The 25,239-nt window shown below is 48.2% G+C and overlaps 1 protein-coding gene across 7 annotated transcripts in view; it reads right to left on the bottom strand.

Annotated features, from left to right (window-relative positions):
- Positions 1–6,411: 6,411 nt before the first annotated feature.
- HAUS4 (HAUS augmin like complex subunit 4) overlaps positions 6,412–25,239 on the bottom strand; it is an 845,169-nt gene continuing 826,341 nt past the window's right edge. For all 7 annotated transcript variants that reach the window (XM_069633843.1, XM_069633842.1, XM_069633844.1 and 4 more), the window contains one exon: positions 6,412–7,936. In XM_069633843.1, coding sequence (XP_069489944.1) covers positions 7,753–7,936 — 184 coding nt within the window. In that variant the 3' untranslated portion in view covers positions 6,412–7,752. The remainder of the gene's footprint in view (positions 7,937–25,239) is intronic.

Here is a 25,239-nt window from a genome sequence, read left to right as displayed (position 1 = left end):
ATCCACGTGCTGTTTCGTTACAAAAGTGCTGACTCCTGCTCACGCTGTAGCAGCGGTCCAGTGGCGCAATGGATAACACATTTGACTAATTCCAGGTTGACTCCTGACTGGCTCGATCATAGGCTGCCCTTTTGATTTATTCAATATGTATACATGGTCGAAGGCTGCAGACAGGCCCAGTAACAAGAGGAGGGCTTGCTTCTTGGCATCTTTGATATCATCCAGTTGAATCTTTAGGTCCAGTAAGGCCGATGAACTGGTGACATCACAGGCAGTTCTTGGTAGCCTGGAGTGCTGCATAGATTCCGTTGTTCATGGGGCCAGCGTTGGGATGGCAGCGGAAGAATGGGGATACAGCTTGAGTGTTGGAGAAGGGGAAGTAGGAGCAATGGGAAAAAGGGGCTCCATGGATGCCATGGGTGGCGGTGTTGTCAGCACTCTGTTTCGCCCCGGGTGCTTGTATGACAGGTGGTGTGCTGCGCTACAATTGTGTGCTTCCTGCCAACCACAGCCTGGTGCTGCCAGGCATTTGGCAACCAACACGTCACACCGTCAGCCAAGACGCGGAACCACCTGATTTTCGCTTCGGGACGGAGGAGCCTCCGCCTGCTCTGTCTCAAAACAGCCCATCGCAAGCAATGCATTGCAACTTTGTTTGCCAGTAACACTTTTCTGCTACTTTTTTCCCTGGCTGTGGACTTGTTCACTGCTTGCCTTCAGCCAACTGCTTCTTCTGTTTCTCTCAGCCGAGTTTTCTTGCTACCTATAAACCCTGCATGGCACCCCCTGTCTCCTGAGCGGACTTCCTCACATGTTCTTCCTTCCCGTTTGGCTTACCCTATGGCCACGTCGGGGGCTTGTGATCATCCTTCGCGGGATCCTCTTCAACACTGGATTAACACTCTGCAGCAAGTTTTTTATTTTTACCTCCTTTGGGAGTTTTTCCTTGGGTTTTCTCCTTCCCTTTGCCAGTTCAGTCTGTGTACTTCAGAGAGCCCTGGGTGAGGAGAGACCCCATTTGCACTATAGAAGAACTGCCGACAAGGAATTGGGAAAGCGAAAGCCGAAAAGGCGTTGGGGAAAAGGAATTCGCTAAAAGAGCTAATGTGGTGAAGTATCAAAAGTGGAATTGCAGAGACAGACAGCTACGCATGTGCAGTCCTGGCAGGAGGGAATACCAGGCAAACAAAAGTGTATAACCAAGAAATGCTGTCAGTAGATTATACCAGGCAATTCAAAGTATCTGAATATAAGAAGCCCTGGCAGGAGAGTACACCAGGCAATAAGAAGTGTGTAAATACAGAAAGCCCTGGCAGGAGAGAATACCAGGCAATTACAAGTGTGTGAATATAGAAGTCCTGGCAGGAGAGTACACCAGGCAATCACAAGTGTTTGAAGACACATTGTCCTGACAAGAGAGTACACCAGTCAACTGCAAGTGTATGAATGCAGAAAGGCCTGTCAGACGAGTATATCAGGTAGCCTAACCAGGTATCCTAACAACCCAAAAGCCAAAGATAAACATATATGACATCGAAATTAAATAAGGGGAAAGACAAGAACTGTCATTATTTAAGAAGCTGTGGAGAAGAATCCAGGTGAAGGGAAACACCCTTTGGATTACAAAGCTATATCCTTGACTTTTAGTGGAGTTATTTATTTTGATATTTTAAAATCGCACTGAACCCAGGGGCATCTGGGCACTGGTTTACATGCAAGTAAAGGTTACAAACATAGGTGGTACATACACGGTGCATAGATCTGAGTTTCTGGTCTGTGTGGTGCAGTGAGAAGTGCAGAATTGTGCGAGTTCAGTTACTCTTGGAGCTCTTGGGAAAATTGCCCGGTTTTGAGGTCCTTGCGGAAGGACCATAAGGAGGCATCTGATCTTAGACCTAGAGGCAAGGCATTCCAGTGTTTGGCAGCGATCACAGGGAGGCTGCTGCCATCGGCCTTCTGACTCCTGTATCTGGGAATGGCAAGTAAGTGCAAGTAGGTAGCGCGCGTAGATCTGATGGATGGCCTTGGAGAATTTACTGGACAAGTATGTTAGGGCAGTATTTGATAGACACGTGCGGGTCAGAGACTGCGTTTTGAACATGAGGCGTTCTTAGACAGGAAGATATTCATTCCTTTTACCATTTGGATTTTTTTTTTAAACAATTACAGTCTTAAGATTTCTTTACATAGAATGTGAGGATCAAAACAGTATTTTGGTCACACAGCGGTTTTGTTTTGGACATTCTAACACCAACAGATCCTTAGGTTTGAGTTTAGGTAGGTTAACACCCTTAGCGCAGGGACAGCAAGGCATTTTCCCAACCTCGTTTATTTATCAATAAGTCTTTAGCGAAATCCATGTTTACAAGTTTCATTCCCGATTCCTCGCAGAGCTAAAACCACGGATTGACTACAGCTCTGAAGGCTACCGAGATACCGTGTACTGGCGTTTATTTAGGCATGCATCCGCTTTCAAGTACCCAAACAGTACAACTGTACACCCGTGAGGCGATGCTGCGCAGTGATGCTCAAGGGCATAAGTGCTGAAAGTTTTACGTGCAGAGAATGCAACTCGGCCCCCATTCTTCTGGAGTTCTCACCACCTGGAGTCAGGGTGTCCGTTTACAAGAGGGCGGGACTGGCTGTTTTCACACCGGTGGAACGCGTGAGTGTGGGTCGCTGGAATACCAATGTGGCCATGTGTGTGTATATATATATATATGATCAAGCGGTTGGAATACCGCGAAATGCATCATGATTTTACTAGGTTTCTTTTTCTCTAAGGCACATTTACTAAAAGACATTTTGTGTGACCTGGATTTGCAGTGATGATCTCTTTTTGCTGAAAGGACACCTGATCCCCAGCTGCTCCCAGGAGTGCATTCCGCTCTCCGTACTTGCTACGAAGGTTTTTCAAAATATATATTATAAATATATATATAGCAGCTAAGCACCATTAGGGCGAGTCCTGCCTTCCAGGTCCCGGTGTGCTCTCGACACGGGTTGGAATGTGTGATGGGAGGACGACGGAGTACAATATAGCCAGTAAGCTGGGCACATCAACCAACCTCAGAGAAGGGGCAGTCGGACAGAATTTGCGTTCCCACCCAGAACCTGTAAAAGTTAGGAGTGTTGCCCAGATTTGCTCAGACGCCTTTGGGTTCTCCTATGAATAGTGTCTGTTCGAACATAAGCCTAGAATAATTTTACTGCATAATAAAATGCGGCATTATTCAACATACTTTGTGTAAAATTTGTAAAATAGTCTGCCAGTTTGCAACAGGTTTTGTAGGGTAACTCGTGAAAAAAGCCAATAGATGCAAGTCCCTAACTGTGCCAGATGCATTTCCCTAAGAATTTTATGATGCCTTTTACCCACAATATATGCCAGTATAAAAAAACATTTTCATGCTGGTTGTGCACAATTTTTCTAGCGTTTTACAGCACATTGTATGATTTTGGTTGCATTATATCAGAGGTCTTCAAACTGTGAGGTGCCTTTTTTCAGCTGAGCAAGTTCTTCTGGGCCGGCTGAAACAAACACCGTTTCCCTTTGACAGTTCAGTTGCCCAGCCGCACATGCTCACTGAGCCATGCAACGCAGGGCGTTTTGCTTCGCCAGCCTTGCATAGCTCATTGGAAATGCATGTCTGTATGTGTGAGGGGGAAACTCCTGCGCCTCCGCGCACATACGGACAGAGCAATCTGGAGCGCAGCTCCTCAGCACCCACACGCAGGCCCCTGCAGAAGGTACGTTTATGTTAATTTATTTTTTATTTCCATGTGTATGGATGCGTGTATGCTTTTATTGTCAGTGTATGGTGATGGGTGCTCGTATGAATGATAGAGTAATTGCTGCGTGAATGTGTGTGTTTGTTTTGGTCCGTTGAGCTTATTTTGGCGAGTGGGCGGGTAGAGGGGGCATGAAGGGTTGTACAACAAAGGCCTTTTAAAAAGGCCTTTGTTGCACAATCCCCCTACCCGCCTGCCAAAATCAGCTCTCCTGAGGCACTGTGGAGCCCAGGGGACAGGGATGGTATTTATTTTTACTGGATATCTATCATAGATGTCCAGTCAACAATACCATGCTTTCCCCTCTTGGGCCCCCAGCGCCAATTGCAAACTGGCTTTCTACTCATTTCTTTTTTTAAGTATACTCTAAAATGCAACATTTTAACCCATTATTTAAAAATAATTCACAGGCGGAAAACCCTCAAAGAACCCCCATTGATTGGTTCGGGTTCCCTCGCTGCGCTTGGTCACTATGCCATTTTTGTGGGAAATAGTTATGCCCCTCCACTTAAAAATGTCACCAGTTCCCACTGGGAAATTGGGGGGGGGGGAGCCCAGGGACTGGGTGGGAGCAGGATAGCCAGGAGCACTGGGATAGCATGTGGGGGAGCCCAGGGATTATTCTGGGATTAGGGTGCGGTACCAGCAAGCAATAGTTCATAGCCATTTGTACATACTGTCCATTTGGCATTTTTTTGGGGAGCTCAGCCCGCCCAAATTTTGCTCAGGGGGGGCCAGGCTAAAAAAGTTGGAAGATCACTGCATTAAATGTATATGTGTTGAACTATACCTCTATTATACCCCCAAAGCAGGGTTTTATCAGTTTTATATTAAAGTTTGATATTACTAGGTGATGAGGCTAACTCAATTTAAAGGTTTATTTTTGGACGCCATCAAACGTATGGGCGGTCCTCACGGCACCTATCTATACACCATTATTTTATATCAAATTTGATATCAAATGTATATCAAATGTATATTAACATTTTTGGGTGTTCCATTTAATTGATATCAAAATGATTCTGGCTCTTATCAAATTTATATAAAAAATGTTGGGGGTCAATCAAATTTATATCAAAGGGGCAGCACTAAGACCAGTAGTGAGGGACGAGGCCACCTGTCCAAATTTAACATGGAGAAAAAAGGCACCTCCCCCTTGTACCTCGAGGAAAAAGTAAAAAGAGAACAGCATTACGTTTCGGTGGTCTGTATATATGCATGTGTGCCAATGGTGGTGGAGCTGAAGAGTTTCAGAAAGGCACAGCCTGAGCAGATGACTGAGTGACGCATTGCGTAGAGTGGTGTGTAGAAACTCAGTTGATATTACATTAGATTATACCAGTATAGCTGGTTGAAGTTGTAGGCTCTGCATGGAATACAAATTGCAAGGATTACTTGCAATTACATGCATATGTTTCGAAATTATCTTGCCATTGACGATGATGAGTAGGAAAAAAAGGTAGTCAGTACCAAAAGAAACATGATAAACTGCTTGCGTAGGAGAAAGACAATATAGACACCAGGAGTTGATAGTCACATTTTTGGTACAACGAAAACGTGCATTTCTCACAGAAATAAATTCAGTGAGTTAGTGTTTATGTTGTGATGGACAGAGAGTTAAAGAAAGAAAGGAGTGTGCTGGTTAATCGGATAGAAAACATTTGCAGATCTAACTTTGGTTTATGCAAGTCTTGTTTGGCAAGTGCCCTTGTAAGTGGCTGCATTGCAGGGTAGATACATTAATAATTTCTCAGTGCAGAAATACAGCAACATAATAATCACCTACCCCTTCAAGAAAAAGACTATGGGATCGGAATGGGAGCTCAGAATTTTGGGAAAATGTGTTTGGGTTTAGGGGGCTATAATGAATAGTGCAAGAAAGAGAAAAATAAAGGACAACCGCATGGGCGTGGTTCAAATGGAAACAAGTGGCCCGGGAGGCATCTTCCATGAATACATTCGAGTTGAGTGAGGAAAGCAGGGTATGGATAATCGGAGCAGAGGTCTGCTTGGCTCGGCTTTTACGAGTTAGATGAGAAGATGAAGGGAAATGAAGCGCAGAGACTCTGATGGGAGACACGGGCTGCCATGGCAGGGCAGTATTGATATTACGAGCAGGAAGTGGGGAATATTTAGGTATGAATTGAGGCCCACATGAGGATAGATGAAGTTGTAGGAATTATTTACCTCCAGAAGATCAACAAACTTTAGGGGGATGTAGGAAAGGGGTCTGACACACAGGTGATAAGTCCATGTAAAGGACCGACGGGATTGGGGTAGGGAACCCACAGACTGGGCAATATCACAAGGTAAGTTTCCTACAACAGTCACCAATGAACACTGGATGTATCTAAATTACATTCTCTGAACATTAAACACATGTAGGAAACCTTCCAAAGATTTGTATCAGATTGTATTACCTAGATATACTGTGTATGCAGATATTTAACTATTAAAAATCCTAAAGCTAAAGAAATTGCATTTAAATGTAGTGTCAAATACAATAATCGTCCTTCATTCATTCATTACAACATACCCATATATTCAGGCTAAGCCAAACTCAGTATTCTCGCATTGCAGATGGTCCTAATATCGACTTGTTGGTAATACCACAAGACATTTTATTAGGAATAACGTTTTTTGCTTTTTAATGTTTTTACTTTCTCCAGAAAAGGATGTTTACAATACAGATAAATGCGGTGTTGCTTTTCTGCAACAATAAATTCAGACTCTTTTCATAAATCATCTGTTTAAATTACTCTGCAAATGTAGACATGCCATAAACATATTCCCACAATGTTCTAGTTTGAATATCTACAACCAATGCCTTTAACAAAACAGCAAAGAGTAACAAGTAACAGACTCTCCTCTGTTTAGATCAATACATCTGTTGATCACTTTTCTCAATCCAGTATGCAGGAACGGTAACACTTCCATATCTTAAATCACTGTTATAGGATATCCCTTTTCCTAAAACAGTATAATCGGTAATCTGCATGGCAGACTTCACAATTGAGCAAAAAATAAAAATACATACATTTCTGTGAATCAAGTGTAAGTAATGTTTAATAACAGACGCCTCGCCCTGGTCGAGCGAGAAATTATCTTAAACAATTATTTTCCTACTCCATTGTGAAGTTACCTATTACCTTCAATTCCCTAATGTTAAAGTTATAATGTGTTGCCTCGTGGTTAATATTATCAACATGTGCACATGGTGATGTTGCAGAGAGGCACGCTGCCCAGGCTGCAATGGCTCAGAGCATGGGGCATATCGGGCAGCCACTCTAATAGACAATGGTATCTGCCCTCTGTTGGTCAAAGACTGAGCTCTGGCTATGCAAGTCGTGTGGCACTGTGCAGCAATTGTAATTGAGAGATCTTCTCAAACGTGTGCCACCTGACTGGAAAAATTGAGTTTTTCCTATGGACTTTCCTTACTCACACTTCATATATCCCCTGAAGGTCCCCTCTGTAAAAGTTAAGTATCTGTATGCGCTCACTGCCCGCCCTTGTGAGATTTCTATCAATATAAAGATTCTGTACACGTTTAACCCTAGGTCTGTAGTCCCCACTCCTGCCTCCCACCAGTCTAAATGCTCTTGCAGAGCCCTCTTAGGGCAAGCTTACCAATGTAAAGAAACGGTTTATATTCACACGTTCCCCTTAGTGTAATGTAAGTGATCTTGACTAGCACCTGCACTTGCCAATGCCCCACGCTTTAGGGGTCCCTTGGATCAATTGAAGTTATCTGAAGAAGTTGTGAATTCAAGACCATCAAAGATGTGTACACGTTCAGAGGGACACTTTAGTGCCTGAATGTGCTAAACCACAATCAACAATTCAGATGATTACAATATGTTCCCAGGACCGCTAAGTGGTCACACAAATGTTTGTCACCGTAGCAGCGTCTGTTTCACACTTGCACTGGTCGGGGGAGAAGGCACTGCATTCATCTTCTCATTTGCTGGTCTTTCCGAGTTCCGCAAGGGCCCACTTGGTGGTGGCAATGTCCTTCTTCAATCGGGTGTACTCCTTCATTAGATCCTCAAACTCTGGGCCTAGGTCCTCGTAGGCATTCAGGAGCATGCGGGAAGTCACCATCTCTTGCTCCTCTGCGCATATTGCCTTTTCCAGTGTATCCCTGAAACACAGTAAACAACAAGCATTGGCAATGCCACTATTTTTGCCGTTTGTAGTTTATTGCATTTTACATTTAGCATGGAGGGAAGGAATGAGGAGAAAGAGCACATGGAAGAAGAAGAAATGACAACAAGGGAGGGAAATGAAGGGCACAGCCGGGGGGTAAGGGAAGCACTGATGGAGGAATAAGGAATATATGGCAACTCAAGAGAGAATACAAAAAATCCAATCTATTAAAGCTAGGCCAGCAGTGGCAGTGCAAATGGGGAGAGAAAGCGAGGGCCCAAAAGCGGGAAAGCAGCGAGGGCGGGCAGCAGTGAGGGCGCAAGGGGCAGGGAGGAGGGACGGTGCAAAGGGAGGAGGGACGGCGCAAAAAGGGGAGGGGGGACGAGGGACGGCGCAAAGGGCAGGAGGGAGGAGGGACGGCGCAGGGGGAGGAGGGATGGCACAAAGGGCAGGGGGAGGATGGAAGGCGCAAAGGGCAGGGGGAGGAGGGACGGCGCAAAGGGCAGGGGGAGGAGGGACGGCGCAAAGGGCAGGGGGGAGGAGGGACGGCACAGAGGGCAGGGGGGAGGAGGGACGGCACAGAGGGCAGGGGGGAGGAGGGACGGCACAGAGGGCAGGGGGGAGGAGGGACGGCACAGAGGGCAGGGGGGAGGAGGGACGGCACAGAGGGCAGGGGGGAGGAGGGACGGCACAGAGGGCAGGGGGGAGGAGGGACGGCACAGAGGGCAGGGGGGAGGAGGGACGGCGCAGGGGGGAGGAGGGACGGCACAGAGGGCAGGGGGGAGGGCACAGAGGGCAGGGGGGAGGAGGGACGGCACAGAGGGCAGGGGGGAGGAGGGACGGCACAGAGGGCAGGGGGGAGGAGGGACGGCACAGAGGGCAGGGGGAGGAGGGACGGCACAGAGGGCAGGGGGAGGAGGGACGGCACAGAGGGCAGGGGGAGGAGGGACGGCGCAGAGGGCAGGGGGAGGAGGGACGGCGCAGAGGGCAGGGGGAGGAGGGACGGCGCAAAGGGCAGGGGGAGGAGGGACGGCGCAAAGGGCAGGGGGAGGGGGGACGGCGCAAAGGGCAGGGGGAGGGCGCAAAGGGCAGGGGGAGGGGGGACGGCGCAAAGGGCAGGGGGAGGGGGGACGGCGCAAAGGGCAGGGAGGAGGAGGGACGGCACAAAGGGCAGGGAGGAGGAGGGACGGCACAAAGGGCAGGGAGGAGGAGGGACGGCACAAAGGGCAGGCAGGAGGAGGGACGGCACAAAGGGCAGGGAGGAGGAGGGACGGCACAAAGGGCAGGGGGGAGGAGGGAGGGCACAGATGGTACAGAGGGCAGGGTTGAGGAGGGACGCGCAAAGGGCAGTGTAAGGGATGCATGGTATCAAACAGTAAGACAGACAAGTGGTCACAGTTCAAGGGTGTTTTTTGAACTTCTATTGGGTTTGAAAAACACCTATCTAATCCTAAATCTAAAGATGGGAGCAAGCTATGACATTGAATAATAACGCAGTCCTTTTCGAGTCTGTCAAAATAAAAGGGGCCTATACTAATAAACCTATTGCCAATCTTTACTTCTAAATACAAATAGTGTGGGAAACGATGTAATGTAAAAGAAAAGTGTTCAAGAAATTATATGCTAGGATATTCAAGCCGTTGGCTTCCCTTCCTCATGTTTTCACACTCAAGCTTAGCACGGTCTCTGGCTTCTCGAGCACAAGGATGCAGTTCACAACTTCAACACCATGCCCTTCTGTGCCAAAGTCTCTTTGCCATTGAAAATTCTTTTCAGAGGGCCTGATGCACCACGACAAACATCAAGTTCCTTTCTTCTTAGTATTCCACATGTACAAATTCTCGGGTGATTTTTGTTTCACCCGGGTCTCCCTTCGCTGGGCTCAATCCCACTTTAACACAAAGCTTTCAATTGATATCGCCCTGTTGGGCTTGGACAAACTCAAACACTATTGCACAACACGTCTGCCATAAGAATGAAGCTACCTTGAATGACAAAGCGCTTCACACAACTCTCTAGGTCCTTAAACACAATCCACCCTTGTTTAGTTCATAATTTACCTCCATTGCGCCCATCCAGATGCCATTCAGACATGAGTGATAAACAGGGTCTTAGCCACCCTCACAAAACCTAAATGGCTGGCATGCACACATGCATAATAGCAACTCTCAATTCTCCCAAATTTGAACTCTGGCCCGTCTGAAGGTGTTCAACCAACAACCACGTTGGGACCATCATTATGGAGAAAGGCGCTAAACGCATGACAAAATGAATGAATGAATATTTAGCCATTGTACTGAACTGCGGAATGAAATGTGTTACATCTATATGATATAGGAGGAGGTTGTGAACTCTGGCTCACCGAACCTACAAATGTGGAAGATATGTATGGGCAAGGAGGACGGGGTATGTCTATTCAATTTGTATAATAGACTCGCTAAGGGATCGAAGACTTTGACTGGCCTCCAGGAATTAGTTTAAGATATTAGCCCGTCCCCGCAACACCACTACTGTATTGTTGTGGTGTGTGATTTTATTCTCCAGCTAGAACCACACAATGATTTTGTAGGATCGTGGGACGACCAAGAGGAGACTTGGGATATCCCACCGCTTATTACCATCCCTCCCCGCCATCCCTTTCCACTGCGTGCTTCGCCTTTCCTAGTCAGTGAGCATTCTGTATAAATTGAATTTAAGGGCCTGCAACAGCCGTTTTGAATGTGATCAGTCTGCAAAAAAAACTTAGTGGAGCTGATGGGAGCTCCCTGATCAATTACATTTTAATCACAGGAAATGATTGGTACAGGATTGTGATTTTGCAATCTGTAAGAGACCAGAGAGTGACCCTTTTCCTCTAGTAGTAGAAATCGTGGGATATGAAGGGGCAAGGATGGGACCATGCCCCATCATGTTGACCAGCCGAAGGTAGGTACTGGTCATGCACGAAAAGGGGTTAGATGGGTACACTTGCTGAAACAGGGCTCGAAACCGTCCATGTATGCCTCTATCTTAAGCAATATTAGTGCAATTTGTGACTCAGCTTCTAGTGATAATACGGTATTCAAAAGGAATTTAGTTCCTTTGGTGTCATTACCCGCATGTGAAGCAAAGAAATACGTTTTCCCCAAGGCAGGGTGGTATGAACAGGCCTGCCACAGTGCTAAAAGGGAGATTGTGCACTGTGTAAACAGCCAGCCCACAGGGGATTGACAAAGTTGCCCTGTGTGCTCTGAGACTAAACTACAAAGAACGAACTGGGAGGAAAATGAGTTTGTCTCTGACCAATGGGGTAGGTTATACAGTGCCTTGCAATCAACGGATGCTTGCTCCTTCTGGAAGCTGGTTACTGTCAAGAATTTGAAGGGGGACCGAGATTTACAAAGTAACTGGGAAACCGAATGGCGATCCAACTTCGTAAATATCTACTGACATGAGAACCTAGCTCCGAAACATACACACACACCACTATCCCTGGCAATCTTCTCATTTTCTGTTGGGGAGGAGGAGGCAGAACGTAACTCCCTAAAACATTCAAAGTCTACAGGTCCTGATCTGATCCCGGTAGACCTCTTCAAAGATGAGGTAGTGATTTGGGCCCCAGTGTTGTGTAGGCTGTTTAATGCGATTTTGCGTACTGGCGAGATACCAGCCTCCTGGCGCAGGTTGACAATTGTTCCTATTTACAAAAAGGGTGGTAAAGATTCTCCAGCCAGCTACCACCCCTTCTCCCTTTTGGACGGTGTTGGTAAGCTCTTTGGGAAACTCATTCTTAAACTCCTGCAGGAGTGGGCATATCGTTAAAATATGGTTAGTCATTTGCAGGCCCGGCTTAGACCAAATAGGGGTACAATAGATCATTGTTTCATCTTTTTTTAAAATCATAGCTAAATATACTATCTTTAAAAAAATGTACCTTTATGTGGTCTGCGTGGATCTAAAAACGGCATTTGATACCTTTTCACGAGAACTCCTGTGGAATATTCTGCTGAAACGTTGTGCCCCGCCCGATATGGTAGCTATCATACGCTCATTATATTCTGCCAACACAACCACTGTTAGATTTGGGCAGGGGGACGAGCAAACCCAAGATTTTGGGGTAAATGTCAGAGTAAGGCAGGGTTGTTCCCTGGTCCCCATTTCATTCAATGTCTACAAACAAGAAAGGAACAAGTTACTTACCTGTAACTATTGTTCTCCAGCATGAGTCTGGCATGGATTCACTTGCTCATGAATATTCCCCATCGTCAAGCTGGGAACCCTCGGTAAAAGAAAAACAGTTTCACTTACAAACTGTATTTCTCCCTTAAACCAATCACTGTCCTCTGGGTCATACCGCCCCCATCCAATGACAGTCCTCTCCCTAAGCCTAAGTCCCTACCCTGGCAGCCATCTTCAGATTTGGTAAGCACGTAAAGTGGCAGTATAACCAAGAAGAGCCGCATAGGGGCCAGAGGGAGGGTTTGCATGTGAATCCATGCTGGAGAACAATAGTTACAGGTAAGTAACTTGTTCCTTCTCCAGCATGGGGTCTGGCATGGATTTACATGCTCATGAATAACAAATGCATAGCAGTACAACATTACGCAACCACAGGAGGTGGCAAGGCTCAACAGAAGCAATCAACTCTTACAGCTGGAACAGACTCGCCTCAAGAGAACAGGTTGCGCAGCACTGCTTGGCCGACTCTGGACTCCTCTCCCTAGAATCCCTGTCAACGCAGCAGAATCTTTGTGAAGTTGTGCGTGGACCTCCACGTAGCCGCCCTGCAGATGTCCAGCAGGGGCACATCAGACAAACACGGTCGTCGCAGCAATCGCTCTGGTGGAGTGGGCTCTCGGACAGCCGGGCAGCAGTCAGTTCGCCAACTGATGACAGTGCATGATGCAGCCCGAGAGCCACCTTGAGATGGAAGCCTTGGACAAGCCTTCCCATGGTTCACAGGACAAATGTTCGCAAATACTTGAGAAGTCTTCAGAAAACTCTGTGTGCGTCACGTAGAACTTGAGGGCAAACGCAACGTCCAGCGAACGCAAGGCCTTTTCAGCCAGTGACTAATGGCTTTGAGAAAAAAAACAGGTAACACCAAAGGCTCATTGAGGTGGAATTCTGACTTCAGCATAAAAGAGGGGTGTATGTCTGCAACACCACCCTCAATTCGTGGAAACTCAGGTATGGCTGTTTGAAGGATAGGGCCTGGATCTCACCTACCCTCCTGGCAGTGGTGATGGCCACAAGGAAAGGCGTATTCCACAAGAGGAATTTGAGAGGGACTTGATGCATATGCTCGAAGGAGGCCTCCATGAGCCTAGTCAGCGCCACGTTGAGTTCCCACGCCGGGGCAGGATCCTTCACCGGCGGGAAAGACCGAAACATTCCTTTGAGGAGCTCCTTGACGAGTTGGTGAGACCAAAGTGAAGATCTTCTTTGAGACCTGATGTAGCGGGAGATAGCTGCCAGATGTACCTTGATAGAGGCATGCACCAGTCCGGCCTTGGCCAAGGAAAGCAAGTAATGAAGAATCTGCAGGGCCGTGAACCTCAGAGGGGTAATATTCTGAGACTGCCACCACGTAGCAAGACTCTGCCACGCCAGTGCGAGGAGCATCATCTTGCATTGCCACTGTCTGAGTGTGTTGATGACTCGTAGCAGGAGACGCAACGGAGGAAACACGTACAGAAGCAGGCCTTCCCACTGGAAGGAGAACGCATATCGCAGGCTCCTCAGTTTGTGGAATCTGCTGGTAAGCTTCTGGCATTTGGAGTTTGCCGCTGTCGCAAACAGATTGAACTGGGGCCTGTCCCAACTGACGAAGATGCGCTCCACCTGGTTCTGCCGGAGTTCCCACTCATGGCAGGAGCGCAATTCCCTGCTGAGGGAGTCTGCAATGGTGTTCTTGACTCCCGCTAGGTGAAGAGGAACATCTCTTGTCCGATGGCCCAGCGCCACAAGTCCTGTGCTTCCTTGGAGAGTGCTGGGGATCGAGTGCCCCCCTGCTTCCTGATGTAGAACCTTGTGGTGGTGTTGTCCGTGAAGATCCTCAAACCTTGCCCTTCAGAGATAGAAGGAAAGACTTGAAGGCCCAGAACACTGCCTGTAGTTCCAGGATGTTGATATGAAGATCCTTTTCCTCCGGCAGCCACAGGCCTCTGGCATGCAGGCACCCGGTGTGGGCTTCCCAGCCTTCCTGCGAAGCGTCCATGGTGACCGTCTCCTGGTATGGAGGGTTTTGAAACCTTGTTCCCAGGGGTATGTTGTAGCAGACGCCTCACCACCTTATCGTTCAACGGACTTCCTCATTGAGCGGGATCTTTTCCACAAAGCTTCCGGACATCTCTATCCAGCGAGTGTCCAGGAACTCCCGAAAAGTTCGCATCGGTAACCTGTAGATAGATGCAGGACGACATAATGCTGAGCAACGACTTGATGGTTCACACTGTGGCGGTCTTTATCGACAACTGCCGCTGCACTTTCCCTTGTATGGTTGCTACCCTCTACTCCGAAGGCAACGCCAGGCAGGAGACCGTATTAAGTCTAGCTCCTAGGAACAGTGCATTCTGCGATGGTGTGAAGCAGGACTTTGGATAGTTCATGAAGAACCCCAGATCCGTCAGTAGCTGGACGGTCGCCTCTGTGTGTCCCGACGGCCAACTCTCGCGAGCAGGCCCGGATGAGCCAGTCATCGGGGTACGAGTATACGTGTATCCGCCGTAGACGTTGATTGGCCGTCACCGGTGCCAGGCACTTCGTGAACACTCTGGGGGCCGATTTCAATCCAAAAGGTAGGGCCTTGAACTGGTAGTGCTGTTCCTGCACTATGAAGCATAGAAACCTTCGGTATTTCCTGTGAATGGGGACGTGGAAGTAGGTGTCCTCCAGGTCCAGCAACGTCAAGAAGTCTCCTTTTTCCATTTGGCCGAGCACGTGTTGCAACGTGACCATCCTGAATCCTTGGGTTTTTGTTCAGACGTCGCAGATCTAGAATGGGCCTCCAGTCCCCGGTGGTCTTTTTGACAAAAAAGTATTAGAGTAGTTTTACAAAGGTAGCGGGCGCCCCTCTCTCGCAAGAACAGACATGATAACCTGTTCAGTGGTTATTAACCACTTGAGAGTTCGCAGCCACTGCTTTTACTCACTGTGCCTTTCAGACGGGTAATATCCATTTGCATATCAGTCTTTGTCCTGCCCAGGGGCAGTCCAGCACCGAAATACAATGGCAATTCCAATCTGAACGAGAGTACCACCAGCAACCCCATACACGTGTTTCACCCTTGTTGGGGATCATCAGTGAGGTGAAGCTGATGCCTCTCTAAGCACAGTGAGAGGGAGACCACGTCTGGTTGCCCCCAGGAGACCTAGGGTTACCAATCCCAGGTTCCTTAAAAAATAGTTTTACAAAGGTAGCGGGCGCCCCTCTCTCGCAAGAACAGACATGATAACCTGTTCAGTGGTTATTAACCACTTGAGAGTTCGCAGCCACTGCTTTTACTCACTGTGCCTTTCACAGACGGGTAATATCCATTTGCATATCAGTCTTTGTCCTGCCCAGGGGCAGTCCAGCACCGAAATACAATGGCAATTCCAATCTGAACGAGAGTACCACCAGCAACCCCATACACGTGTTTCACCCTTGTTGGGGATCATCAGTGAGGTGAAGCTGATGCCTCTCTAAGCACAGTGAGAGGGAGACCACGTCTGGCCTGTGCTTAGAGAGGCATCAGCTTCACCTCACTGATGATCCCCAACAAGGGTGAAACACGTGTATGGGGTTGCTGGTGGTACTCTCGTTCAGATTGGAATTGCCATTGTATTTCGGTGCTGGACTGCCCCTGGGCAGGACAAAGACTGATATGCAAATGGATATTTCCCATCTGTGAAAGGCACAGTGAGTAAAAGCAGTGGCTGCGAACTCTCAAGTGGTTAATAACCACTGAACAGGTTATCATGTCTGTTCTTGCGAGAGAGGGGCGCCCGCTACCTTTGTAAAACTAAAGTATTAGAGTAGACTCCGAAGCCAGAGAGTCGCTGGGTAACTAGCTCTATCACCCTTTTTTGCAACGTGACCTGTACTTCCTCCAAGAGCTGAGGGATGTGTTGATCCTGACGGGCCACTGGAGGGATCCACTGTCACCTACGCTGAAACTCCAAGATATGTTCTTGGGCGAACATCCAGCACCCATCTGTCGGTGGTGATCTTTTCCCATGTCCTGGCCGGTTCAGGCTTGCTTCGGTGCAGGTGGCCTGCCTTGCTGGCGACGCTGTCGTCTTCCACTGTAGGCCTGGAAACGGCTTCTGTATGCTTCCTGAGTCATGGATCTGGATGCCCGACGGTATGATGAGGAGAAACCTTTTGAAGACCTGCTCGACTTTCCTCCTTGATGGCCTGTAGGCACTCGTCGACGACCTTTCAGAAAAGGTTATCTGTCGAAAAGGCATGTCCAGTACGTTCACTTGGACCTCTTGGTGGAAATTGCGTGGCCTTCATCCAGCCTTGGCAACGAAGGCAGACACTGTTCCCCATCTGCCGAAACCCTGTGTCGGCAATGTCCACCGCCACTGTGATTGCGTGATCCGATGCTACCTCCCCTTTCTGGAAGAGAGCATTTGCGTCCATCTTCTTGTCGTCGGGGAGGAACTCCAAAATCGGCCCAACTTGTACCACAGCTCCCTGTCGTACCTGGCTAGAATCGCCAGTGCGTTGGCCGCCTTGATGGTAGACGCTGCGGTGTAAATCACCTTCCTTCCCATGGCATCCATCCTCTTCCCCTGTGAGTAGGGACTGAAGACGAGGATAGGCTAACCGACAGTTTCCTCGCGGCTGCTGAAACCACCGAATCCGGCAATGTTTGCGACCTAAGACACATTTGGTGTGGAATTAGCACCCGGTACTACTTCTCCAGCCTACCCGTTTGGCGAGAGCTTTGCAAGGGTTCTTCAAGAGGGCCAGACCCACCTCCCACACGACGTCCAGAAGGGGCACCGTCATGAATGTCTTCCTCTTGGCTTCGAACCTCTGGTGCAAGAAACCCTCCTTCCTGGTTTCTTCGGGCACAAGCTGGAATAGCTTGGAGGCTCTGGCGATCATGGAATGGAACAACCCCACCTCATCCAGTGGGGACGCCCTATGCTGCAGAGACCCGCCTCCCGCTGCAACGATATCGTCGTCCTTCAATGTGGCCATATCCATCCCGTACCGTTGTCTGGGTCTGCTGGGAGAGAGGGGGCCCGACATCGATGAGGAGGCTGAAATGGGGGCATCGGGTGACACTTCCTCTTCTTCGCTTGCGGCTGATCGGGCGGCTGGGGGACCATTGCAACCGGGCCCTGTGGCATTCTCTTCTGGATCTCCGACACCAAGGTGTGGAGGGTCGATACGATGTCAAGAGACACATCCCTCGGCAGAGCTGGCATGATCGGAACACTAGGCAGGCCCTGCGCCGTCCTCGTCCATGTCCACATGGACCGTGTGTATTGACTCCAGGTCCTTGGCTGTGGACAAAACTTCACGGTTTGGGCCACGGCATGGGATTGATCCGGGTCCTCCTTGCCCCTCGCCCTTTTTTCCACGCTGATGGGCCGAACTGGGTCCTGAGATGGTATCCCCTTCTCCGGCGTGCCAGCAGACTTCGCCACTGAAGTCACTGCAGCGGTTTTGCACCTCGGCGGCCAGGCTACCTTCTGCGCTGCGGGGGCTACCTTCACTGGGCCAGCCCCCTTAGCCTTCGTGAGAGCAGCCGCCACCAACTCTATCGCTGACAAAGTCGTATTCTATGCCAATTTGGCCTTCTTGGCCAGTTCAGCCTTTTCCTCCCTCCGTGGCTTCTCCCGCAGTTTAGCAGGGTTCGACGATTTCCTTTTCTAGGAGGAGCTCTATTGCCAGCTCGCAATGGAGGCGGAGGGTGATGTTGATCGCGCCCTGTCCACCGTAGGACCTGCTTCCGCGGCAACCTCGGTGGACCCGACTTGCAGTTCTTGGCCTCGTCTTGGGCCCCTGCGGATGAGGCACCCTCAAAGGACTTAGAACGTTCCTCGAACCGGCTGGTCCTGGGTGAGGCATGACCCTGTTCGGAGCACCGGGGAGAGGCCTTGGCATTCAGCGACACCGCCAGTCTACTGTGCCTATCCTTCGTCGTGTTCTTGGAGAAACCGAGGCCTATCTCGCATTCTCCTTCCTTGTGGTCTGGATGCAGGCAGTAGAGGCATTGCAGGTGCTTGTCTTCAACAAACACTTTCCGTAGCCCGCACTTGGTGCAGGACTTTAAGAGGGATCTTCCTCCCTTCTCCTCCGTCATGTTCGGAGTGCGCGAAGTAGGCCTGATGGCCTTATGGAAACTGATGATCTTTGCCCCTGAGGGGCGCTGAAATTCACGGATAGCGGATCCCTGCTGTCGGCAGATGGAGAAAAGAGTACACAGGCTCTCGTAACAAAAATAGAACCTTTTTCCGTCGAAAACACAAAAACGTAGAAGTAGCTCGGAGAGCAAACTCGAGGACTCCCAACACTGAAGTGTGCAGTAAAAATCAGAAGATGGCTGCCAGGGGAGGGGCTTAGAGAGAGGACTGTCACTGGATGGGGCAGTATGACCCAGAGGACTGTGATTGGTTTAAAGGAGAAATACAGTCTAAGTGAAAGTGAAACTATTTTTCTTTTACCGAGGATTCCCAGCCTGACGATGGAGAATATTCGTGAGCATGTGAATCCATACGAGACCCCATGGTGGAGAATAAAAGATGCATTGATAAGGGGTGCCAGGGATGCCTCCGGATGGATGCTGACAAATATCTTGCACTTTTGTATGCAGACGACACAGTCCTCTTGGCCACTATACCGCAGGGTGACCATTTTTGTTAATAAATGTGCTCAATTGCAGTTATCCTTAAACAACACAAAATGCAAAGTGATGGTCTTCAGGCCACCTCGTGCCAAAAAGAGATCATTACGATTGAGTGTACGTGATTCCCCCACTGAACAAGTCACTGATTTTGATTATCTCGGAGTGAGGTTCGAGGACTTTGGTAGCTGGGAGCCACAGGCTACTAAATCAGCACTCTAACGAAATACTGTGGGGGAATACTGTCTTTCCAAGCTAAACACGGCAGAGGTGTAATCTCCTCGCTTTGGAATTATTCCACAGCCAAGCCATACCTGCATCTACATACGGTTCAGAATTGTGGGGCCATGCTAACACTGCTGATTTATCCACATGTGAGAATAAATTCCTGAATAAATTGTTGCTTTTGCCTGTGTCAGCCGCATCGGCCCTGGTCCATCTAGAACTTGACAATACCAGGATCTTGGCGTGGATTTCATTCAAACCGATACTGTTCTGGGCTAGGGTCTGGGTTGGAGAGGGGCTGTAGTAATATAGGAATGCCTTGTCCCATGTCATGAATTCTGAAGGGGGGGAAAAGTCTAGGAGTCCTACCAGCTGCATATATGACTAAGATGGCAGGGGAGGTACTCTGACCTTTGCCCTATGTGTGGTTCCCATCCATAAAGTATTATGCACTTTTGAATAATTTGCACAAAAAAAACACTCAGCCTGAGCGGTATAACCTATCCTGAATAACGCAGGTATTCTACATGCAATTTTTGCCACTAGGTACTTAAGAGAAGGTTTGCTCCCCCATGTGGTATGTGGACTGCACGTTACATTTTCAAGGCATGGCTGTTGAAAACAATTTTGAAAAAAGGCTCTGGTATTTATGACATCTAAGTGCCAAAGGCTGCAAGCATTTGCTCTCCTTAGCCATTACTGCGTCAACTTCCCAGTAGCCCAAAAGCAATATCATCAAGAAGTATTGCATTATGAAGGTTACCTCATTTCATATTCCTAAAGCTGGGTTACTAAGTCCAGCAATATTTTGCATACTCACACTCATTCTTTGCTTTGAATGAAATATGTTTGATGTGTATAGATTGATTTAGAATAGTTTTACCCAGTGTAATTTTCTATGTACTCCGTCTCACACAAATAATGTACATAATCTACTGAGCTGTATGATTCGGTAGGCAGACCCTACAGGATATTGCAGCATGAAATAGCACATTTTGCAGCATCAAATGTCAAATTATGCAGCACATATACTATTCACTGGAGGGTGTAAGACTGGCACATTGCAGGAAAGAGGCAGTGTGCAAGGCTATATGAGAGCCAGGGTGTCATTTGTACCTATTGTAGCAACGTAATAGGGATTGTCCCAGATGTCTCTGGCTTGGCAGAACAGTGTTTGTTTTGGCAATGTTTTTGGGTTAATGTGCATGCCTATTTATTTAATTTTATTAACGGTATTGATCATTATCAGTTGTAATGCTGAACATATTACCCTTCTATGTTCTCCAATCCTCAAACACCCACACACCTTTCACACCAACACTCCTCACAAGTCTCACCAATTCCCCATCACAACTTGCATCCCTGAACCTCTCATTCTCAGTCATACACATGCTTGCATATTCTGTCACACTGCCAAGTCACAATTTGCACTCTCCAGTCCCTGCCACACTCCAAATCATACTGCCAACTGCCACCTTACGCTCCCCAGTTCCTCCAGCAGTATACATCCCTTCATTCTTTTGTGCTACTCCTGCATCTTGCATCGTCCCCCCCCATTCTATCGCACTCTTCCCTCATCCTTTCTCCCGATCTGCAGTTCACTGCCTCTTTCCGGCCAACCCCTCTCTTCTTTTCACCAACTGCTGCCCCTGAGCCCATGCTCCCTCTACTTTCTGTACCTCCCGCTCAGCTCTCTGATTTCTGGTCCACCGGCCCACTGCTTCCTCTCTGCTCTCTTGCCCACCACTTCCCCCTCTGATCCACTGCTCTCCCTCTGCTTTCTTGCCCATCATTCCACAGCTCACCCATCATTCCTCTCTCTCCTTTCCCTCTCAGATTGCGACTATTTTTTTATTTTTGAAACTGTAGATTTTGGCCCAGTTCCTGAAAAAATGGGGCATCTAAAAATAGAGCAGAGGATATGCTACTTTTAGGCAACACATTTTTGTAAATGAGCAGGAAATCATTCTCAAAGGTGACCTGCACATTTCCACAGGGCGGAGCTGTAGCGCAAATGATGCGCTGGCCAGCCGACTTGAAAAAACTGGCCTTGGAAGCACTCTCCTGACGATGTTCAACAGGCTCCCCGCGCATTTCACCATGTCGGGCCCAGTGGCCTGCCACTGTAAAATGCAACCCAAAAAAAAAAAAAACACATTTCTATCCGTTTAGGAACATAAATGCAAGTAAGACAGCAGCGGTCCATACCACTGCTGTCCCATTTATTAAAAAAGAAATGTATTGCATGACCAGGTCATGAAAGACCCTGTCATGCAGTGGCACCTCCCGCTCACCTATTCAAAGTGGACGCAAAGGGTCGCGTACAATTTATGCATATTTAAAATGTTGTTTGTCATTTGGGATGCGCTTTTAAATGCGGAGAAACATCCCCGATTTGCGCAAAGGGGTGAAAAAGGCCATCTAAATGGGTGCTTATAGGATGCGCCCATTCAGATGTCCTTTGTGGATCGGGCTGCTCTTTGTTTTGCGCACGTGATGAGATGTGCTTACACATTTTATTTCTTGAGTCAAAAAAAGTTGAGAATCTGCCCCTTCCGAGTCTTTTAAATCGGCGTTTTTGCAAACACGGTCATTTTCGCACGTGTTTTTGCAAAAACTGCAGTTGTGCTTTTTTTCTTAAACTGCAGTTTTCGCTGTATTTTGCAGGATCGCAAAACTGCTATAAGCTGGAAGCTCTGGGTAGGTAAGAAACTACAAACGGTTTTCCGCTTTTGTCTAAAGGTTGGGTATGAAGGCTCTACTTGGATAAACGCAGTAAGGGCGCTTCAGAGAGTGGGAGCTATGACTGATGCTTACCCAACCTGCTCTTTTTCTGGTGTATCTTGGAGTGTCTAAGGCCAAGGTGGAAGAGGAGCATAAGCAGCGTGGTTTGGCACTTTGTGAGATACGCTGGTTGAGATAGGAGGGTGCAGCCCTGTGAATACATCAGTGAGCAATTGAAATAATTTTAAACTGAATGCAGTCTGCCCCTCGCCTGAGAGATGTGATCCATGAGTTGCATATCCCAGTCAGCCCGTAGGGAATTGTTTTGGATCAGTTGAATTTTTTAAAAGGTTTTTGGTAGAGGTTTCATAGAGTATGGCAATACAGTAATCCCGTTTACTGTCAATAATTGCCCTGGCTAGTATGAGGCAGTTGTCAGACAACAAACCTTCTGCTGAGGTAAATGAGTTTGGTGGAGCATGCTGCAAGGGCCTTGACATGTTTTTGCATAGATCGCTTAGAGTCTAGGTACCCGCCCAAGGTTTTCACATGGCTGGAGACAAGGGTGATGTTGCCATCGATGGAGAATAATACAAACGGCAGGTCCGGATTTTTGAGTCGGTGCTGGGAGCCCACAATAAGAAGCTTTGTTTTATCATCATTCAAACAGATGGTATTCTGCCATCCAAGCTTGGATAATACTATAGAGCCAATTGATATAGGCAGTGTCAATGGCACGGTTCCCAGTGAGCTTCCGCATGACTTGCGTGTCATCAACAAAGTTTGTGTAAGGAATTTCAAGACTGTCAAGGGGGTCGTATAGAGGCTTGGTGTACATATTGTACAGCGTAGGCTATAGGCATGAGCCTTGCAGGACCCAATATGAGACAGGGATGGGGAGAGTCGCTTCAGAGCCATCGAAAATCCTGGAGGAGCGCTTGCTGAGAAAGGAGTTGACCTAGCTGACGGCTTCTTTGAAGAAGTTACATTTAGAGGTGAGGAGCTGACGAGGATGTTGTAGTCCACAAGATCAAAGGACACAGAAAAGTCAAGTAGGAGGAAGAAGGCGAGTTCTCCAGCATTGCGTATACAATCGAGCTATATCTTGAGGTAAAGGAGGGAGGTCTCTCTACTGTGCCTCGGTCTGAATCCAGATTAGCACGAGCCAAGGAGGCTGTGTTTCTTCAAGTAGGTTTGGAGTTGGGTGTATCGAGTTAGGTTGAGAATTTTAAGGAGGTATGATACAGTTGTGATTGGACGGCAGTTGGTGGCGAGGGTAGGGTCCGAGGAGGTATTTATTTTAGTAGGGGGTGACCCAGGCTTATTTATTAGCTTTGGGGACAAAGGTGCGTTTCCTAGAGCAGAGCTATGTTGACCTTTTATTTTCGCAAGTGCAGCAAAACTTTACACTTTTATTTTATTGTTAAGTCCCCCGGCAGTACGGTAAACATCTTTCTTACTGTTCACTATGTTCATTACAATACTGGATTGTTGCCAACTCTGCAGTGTTCTCCGACCACCTCCATCATGTGGCATACTGTAGGTCAGATTATATTTTCAATCACATCTGGATTTATTACATGTGCAGAGAATTTACATATGGTGCATACTGCTTCACTCTCCCCTTCCACCTCACCTGATGCTCCAAATTACCATGCGGCATAAAAGATTTATAACAACTCCATTTGCACATCTTTTCCATGCCATCTTCCTGTTCTTGTCACATACTGCGTTTTAAGTATATTTGAGACACATATTACACCTGGGTACAGATCACACTCCGAAGGTTTAAGTTACTTACCTGTAAATATTGTTCTGCAGCATGGTTCTGGCATGGATCCACATGCTCACGTATATCCCCAGTCAGGCTGGGAATCCTCGGTAAAAGAAAAAACAGTTTCACTTTCGCTTGAAAGCTGTATTTCTCCTCTAAACCAATCACTGTCTTCTGGGTCATACTGCCCCATCCAATGAAGGTCCTCCCCCTAAGCTCCACCCCTGGTGGCCATCTTCAGATTTGGAAAGCACATAAAGTGGCAGTATGAGCCAAGAAAAGCCACAGTGGGATCACATGGGAATCCATGCCAGACCCATGCTGTAGAACAATAGTTATAGGTAAGTAATTTACACCTTCTCCATCAAGGGGTCTGGCATGCTCATGAACAACAATAACAATTACACAGCAGTACATACACACAACCACGGGAGGTGGCAAGGCTCAACAGAAGCAATACACACCTGCCCCTGGAACAGAATCACTTAAAGTGAACAGGTTGCGTAATACCGCTTGGTTGACTCGGCACTCCTACCTGTTGAAGCGGTAGAAACTCATGAAGTATGTGTAGAGCTCCACACAGCAGCCCTGTAGATGTCAAGCATGGAGGCCACCAGAGAGAAACGCTGTCGTTGCCGCGATGGCTCTGGGGAATGCACCCCCCAATGCTTCTCGGCTGTGGGAACCTGCTGCTCAACTTCTGACACTTAGAATGAATTGCAATCGCGAAAAGGTCGTTCTGGGGTTGACCCCATTTGTGGAATAGAAAATCCACCTGGTCTTTGCAAAGCTCCCACTCGTGGCAAAAATGTAGCTCCCTGCTGAGCGAGTCTGCAATGGTGTTCTTGGTGCCCGCCAGGTGAAAGGGGATGAGAAACATGTCCTGATGAATGGCCCAGTGCCACAAATCCTGGGCCTCGCTGGTGACAGCCGGAGAACGCGTCCTGCCCTACCTCTGGTTGTAGAACATGGTGGTGGTGGTGTTCGTGAAGATCCTTTACCACCTTGCCCCTCATAGATGGCAGGAAAGAAATGAGAGCTCAGAATACGGCCCGAAAGCTGCAGGACATTGATGTGAAAGTCTTTTCTTCTGGCAGCCAGAGGCCTCTGGCTTGCAAATGTCCGGTATGAGCTCCACAACCTTCCAGACAAGCATCCATGGTGACTGTCTCCTGGTAAGGAGGGGCTTGGAGTGGGGCCCCTTGCGCGAGATGAGTGCACGCCCCACCACTGTATTGCTCGTCAGAACTCCTCATTGAGGGGTATTTAGGCATTCCAGGAACTAGAGACTTGCAGCCATCTCACATCCAGAAACTCCTACAGTCTGCAAAGGAGGACGAGATTGATGCAGGAGGACATCATGACCAACAGCGACTTGCACAGTAGTCGACCACGCTGACGACAGACGCAGCACCTTCCCTAGGATGGCTACCACCCTCTCTTCCGAGGGAGCCGCCAGACAAGCCACTGTGTTGGGTCGTGCCCCCAGAAACAGAGCTTCTTGCAATGGCTCCAAGCAGGACTTTGGATACTTATGGAGGATCCCAGATCCGTCAGCAGATACACGGTCCTTGCCGTGTGCTGGCTCGCCAGAGCATGGCAGCGGGATCAAACTACCACTTGTCCAGGTAAAGGTAGAAGTGGATGTCCTTGAGACGAAGATACGCCGCCACCGGAGCCAATAACTTTGTGAAGACCGGCGGGGCCTATTTCAGGCCGAAGGGAAGTGCCTTGAACTGCAAGTTC

Source organism: Ambystoma mexicanum, chromosome 13, assembly GCF_040938575.1.
Source record: "Ambystoma mexicanum isolate Mex_15411 chromosome 13, UKY_AmexF1_1, whole genome shotgun sequence".
NCBI lineage: Eukaryota > Metazoa > Chordata > Amphibia > Caudata > Ambystomatidae > Ambystoma > Ambystoma mexicanum.
This window is presented reverse-complemented; position numbering and strand designations above follow the sequence as displayed.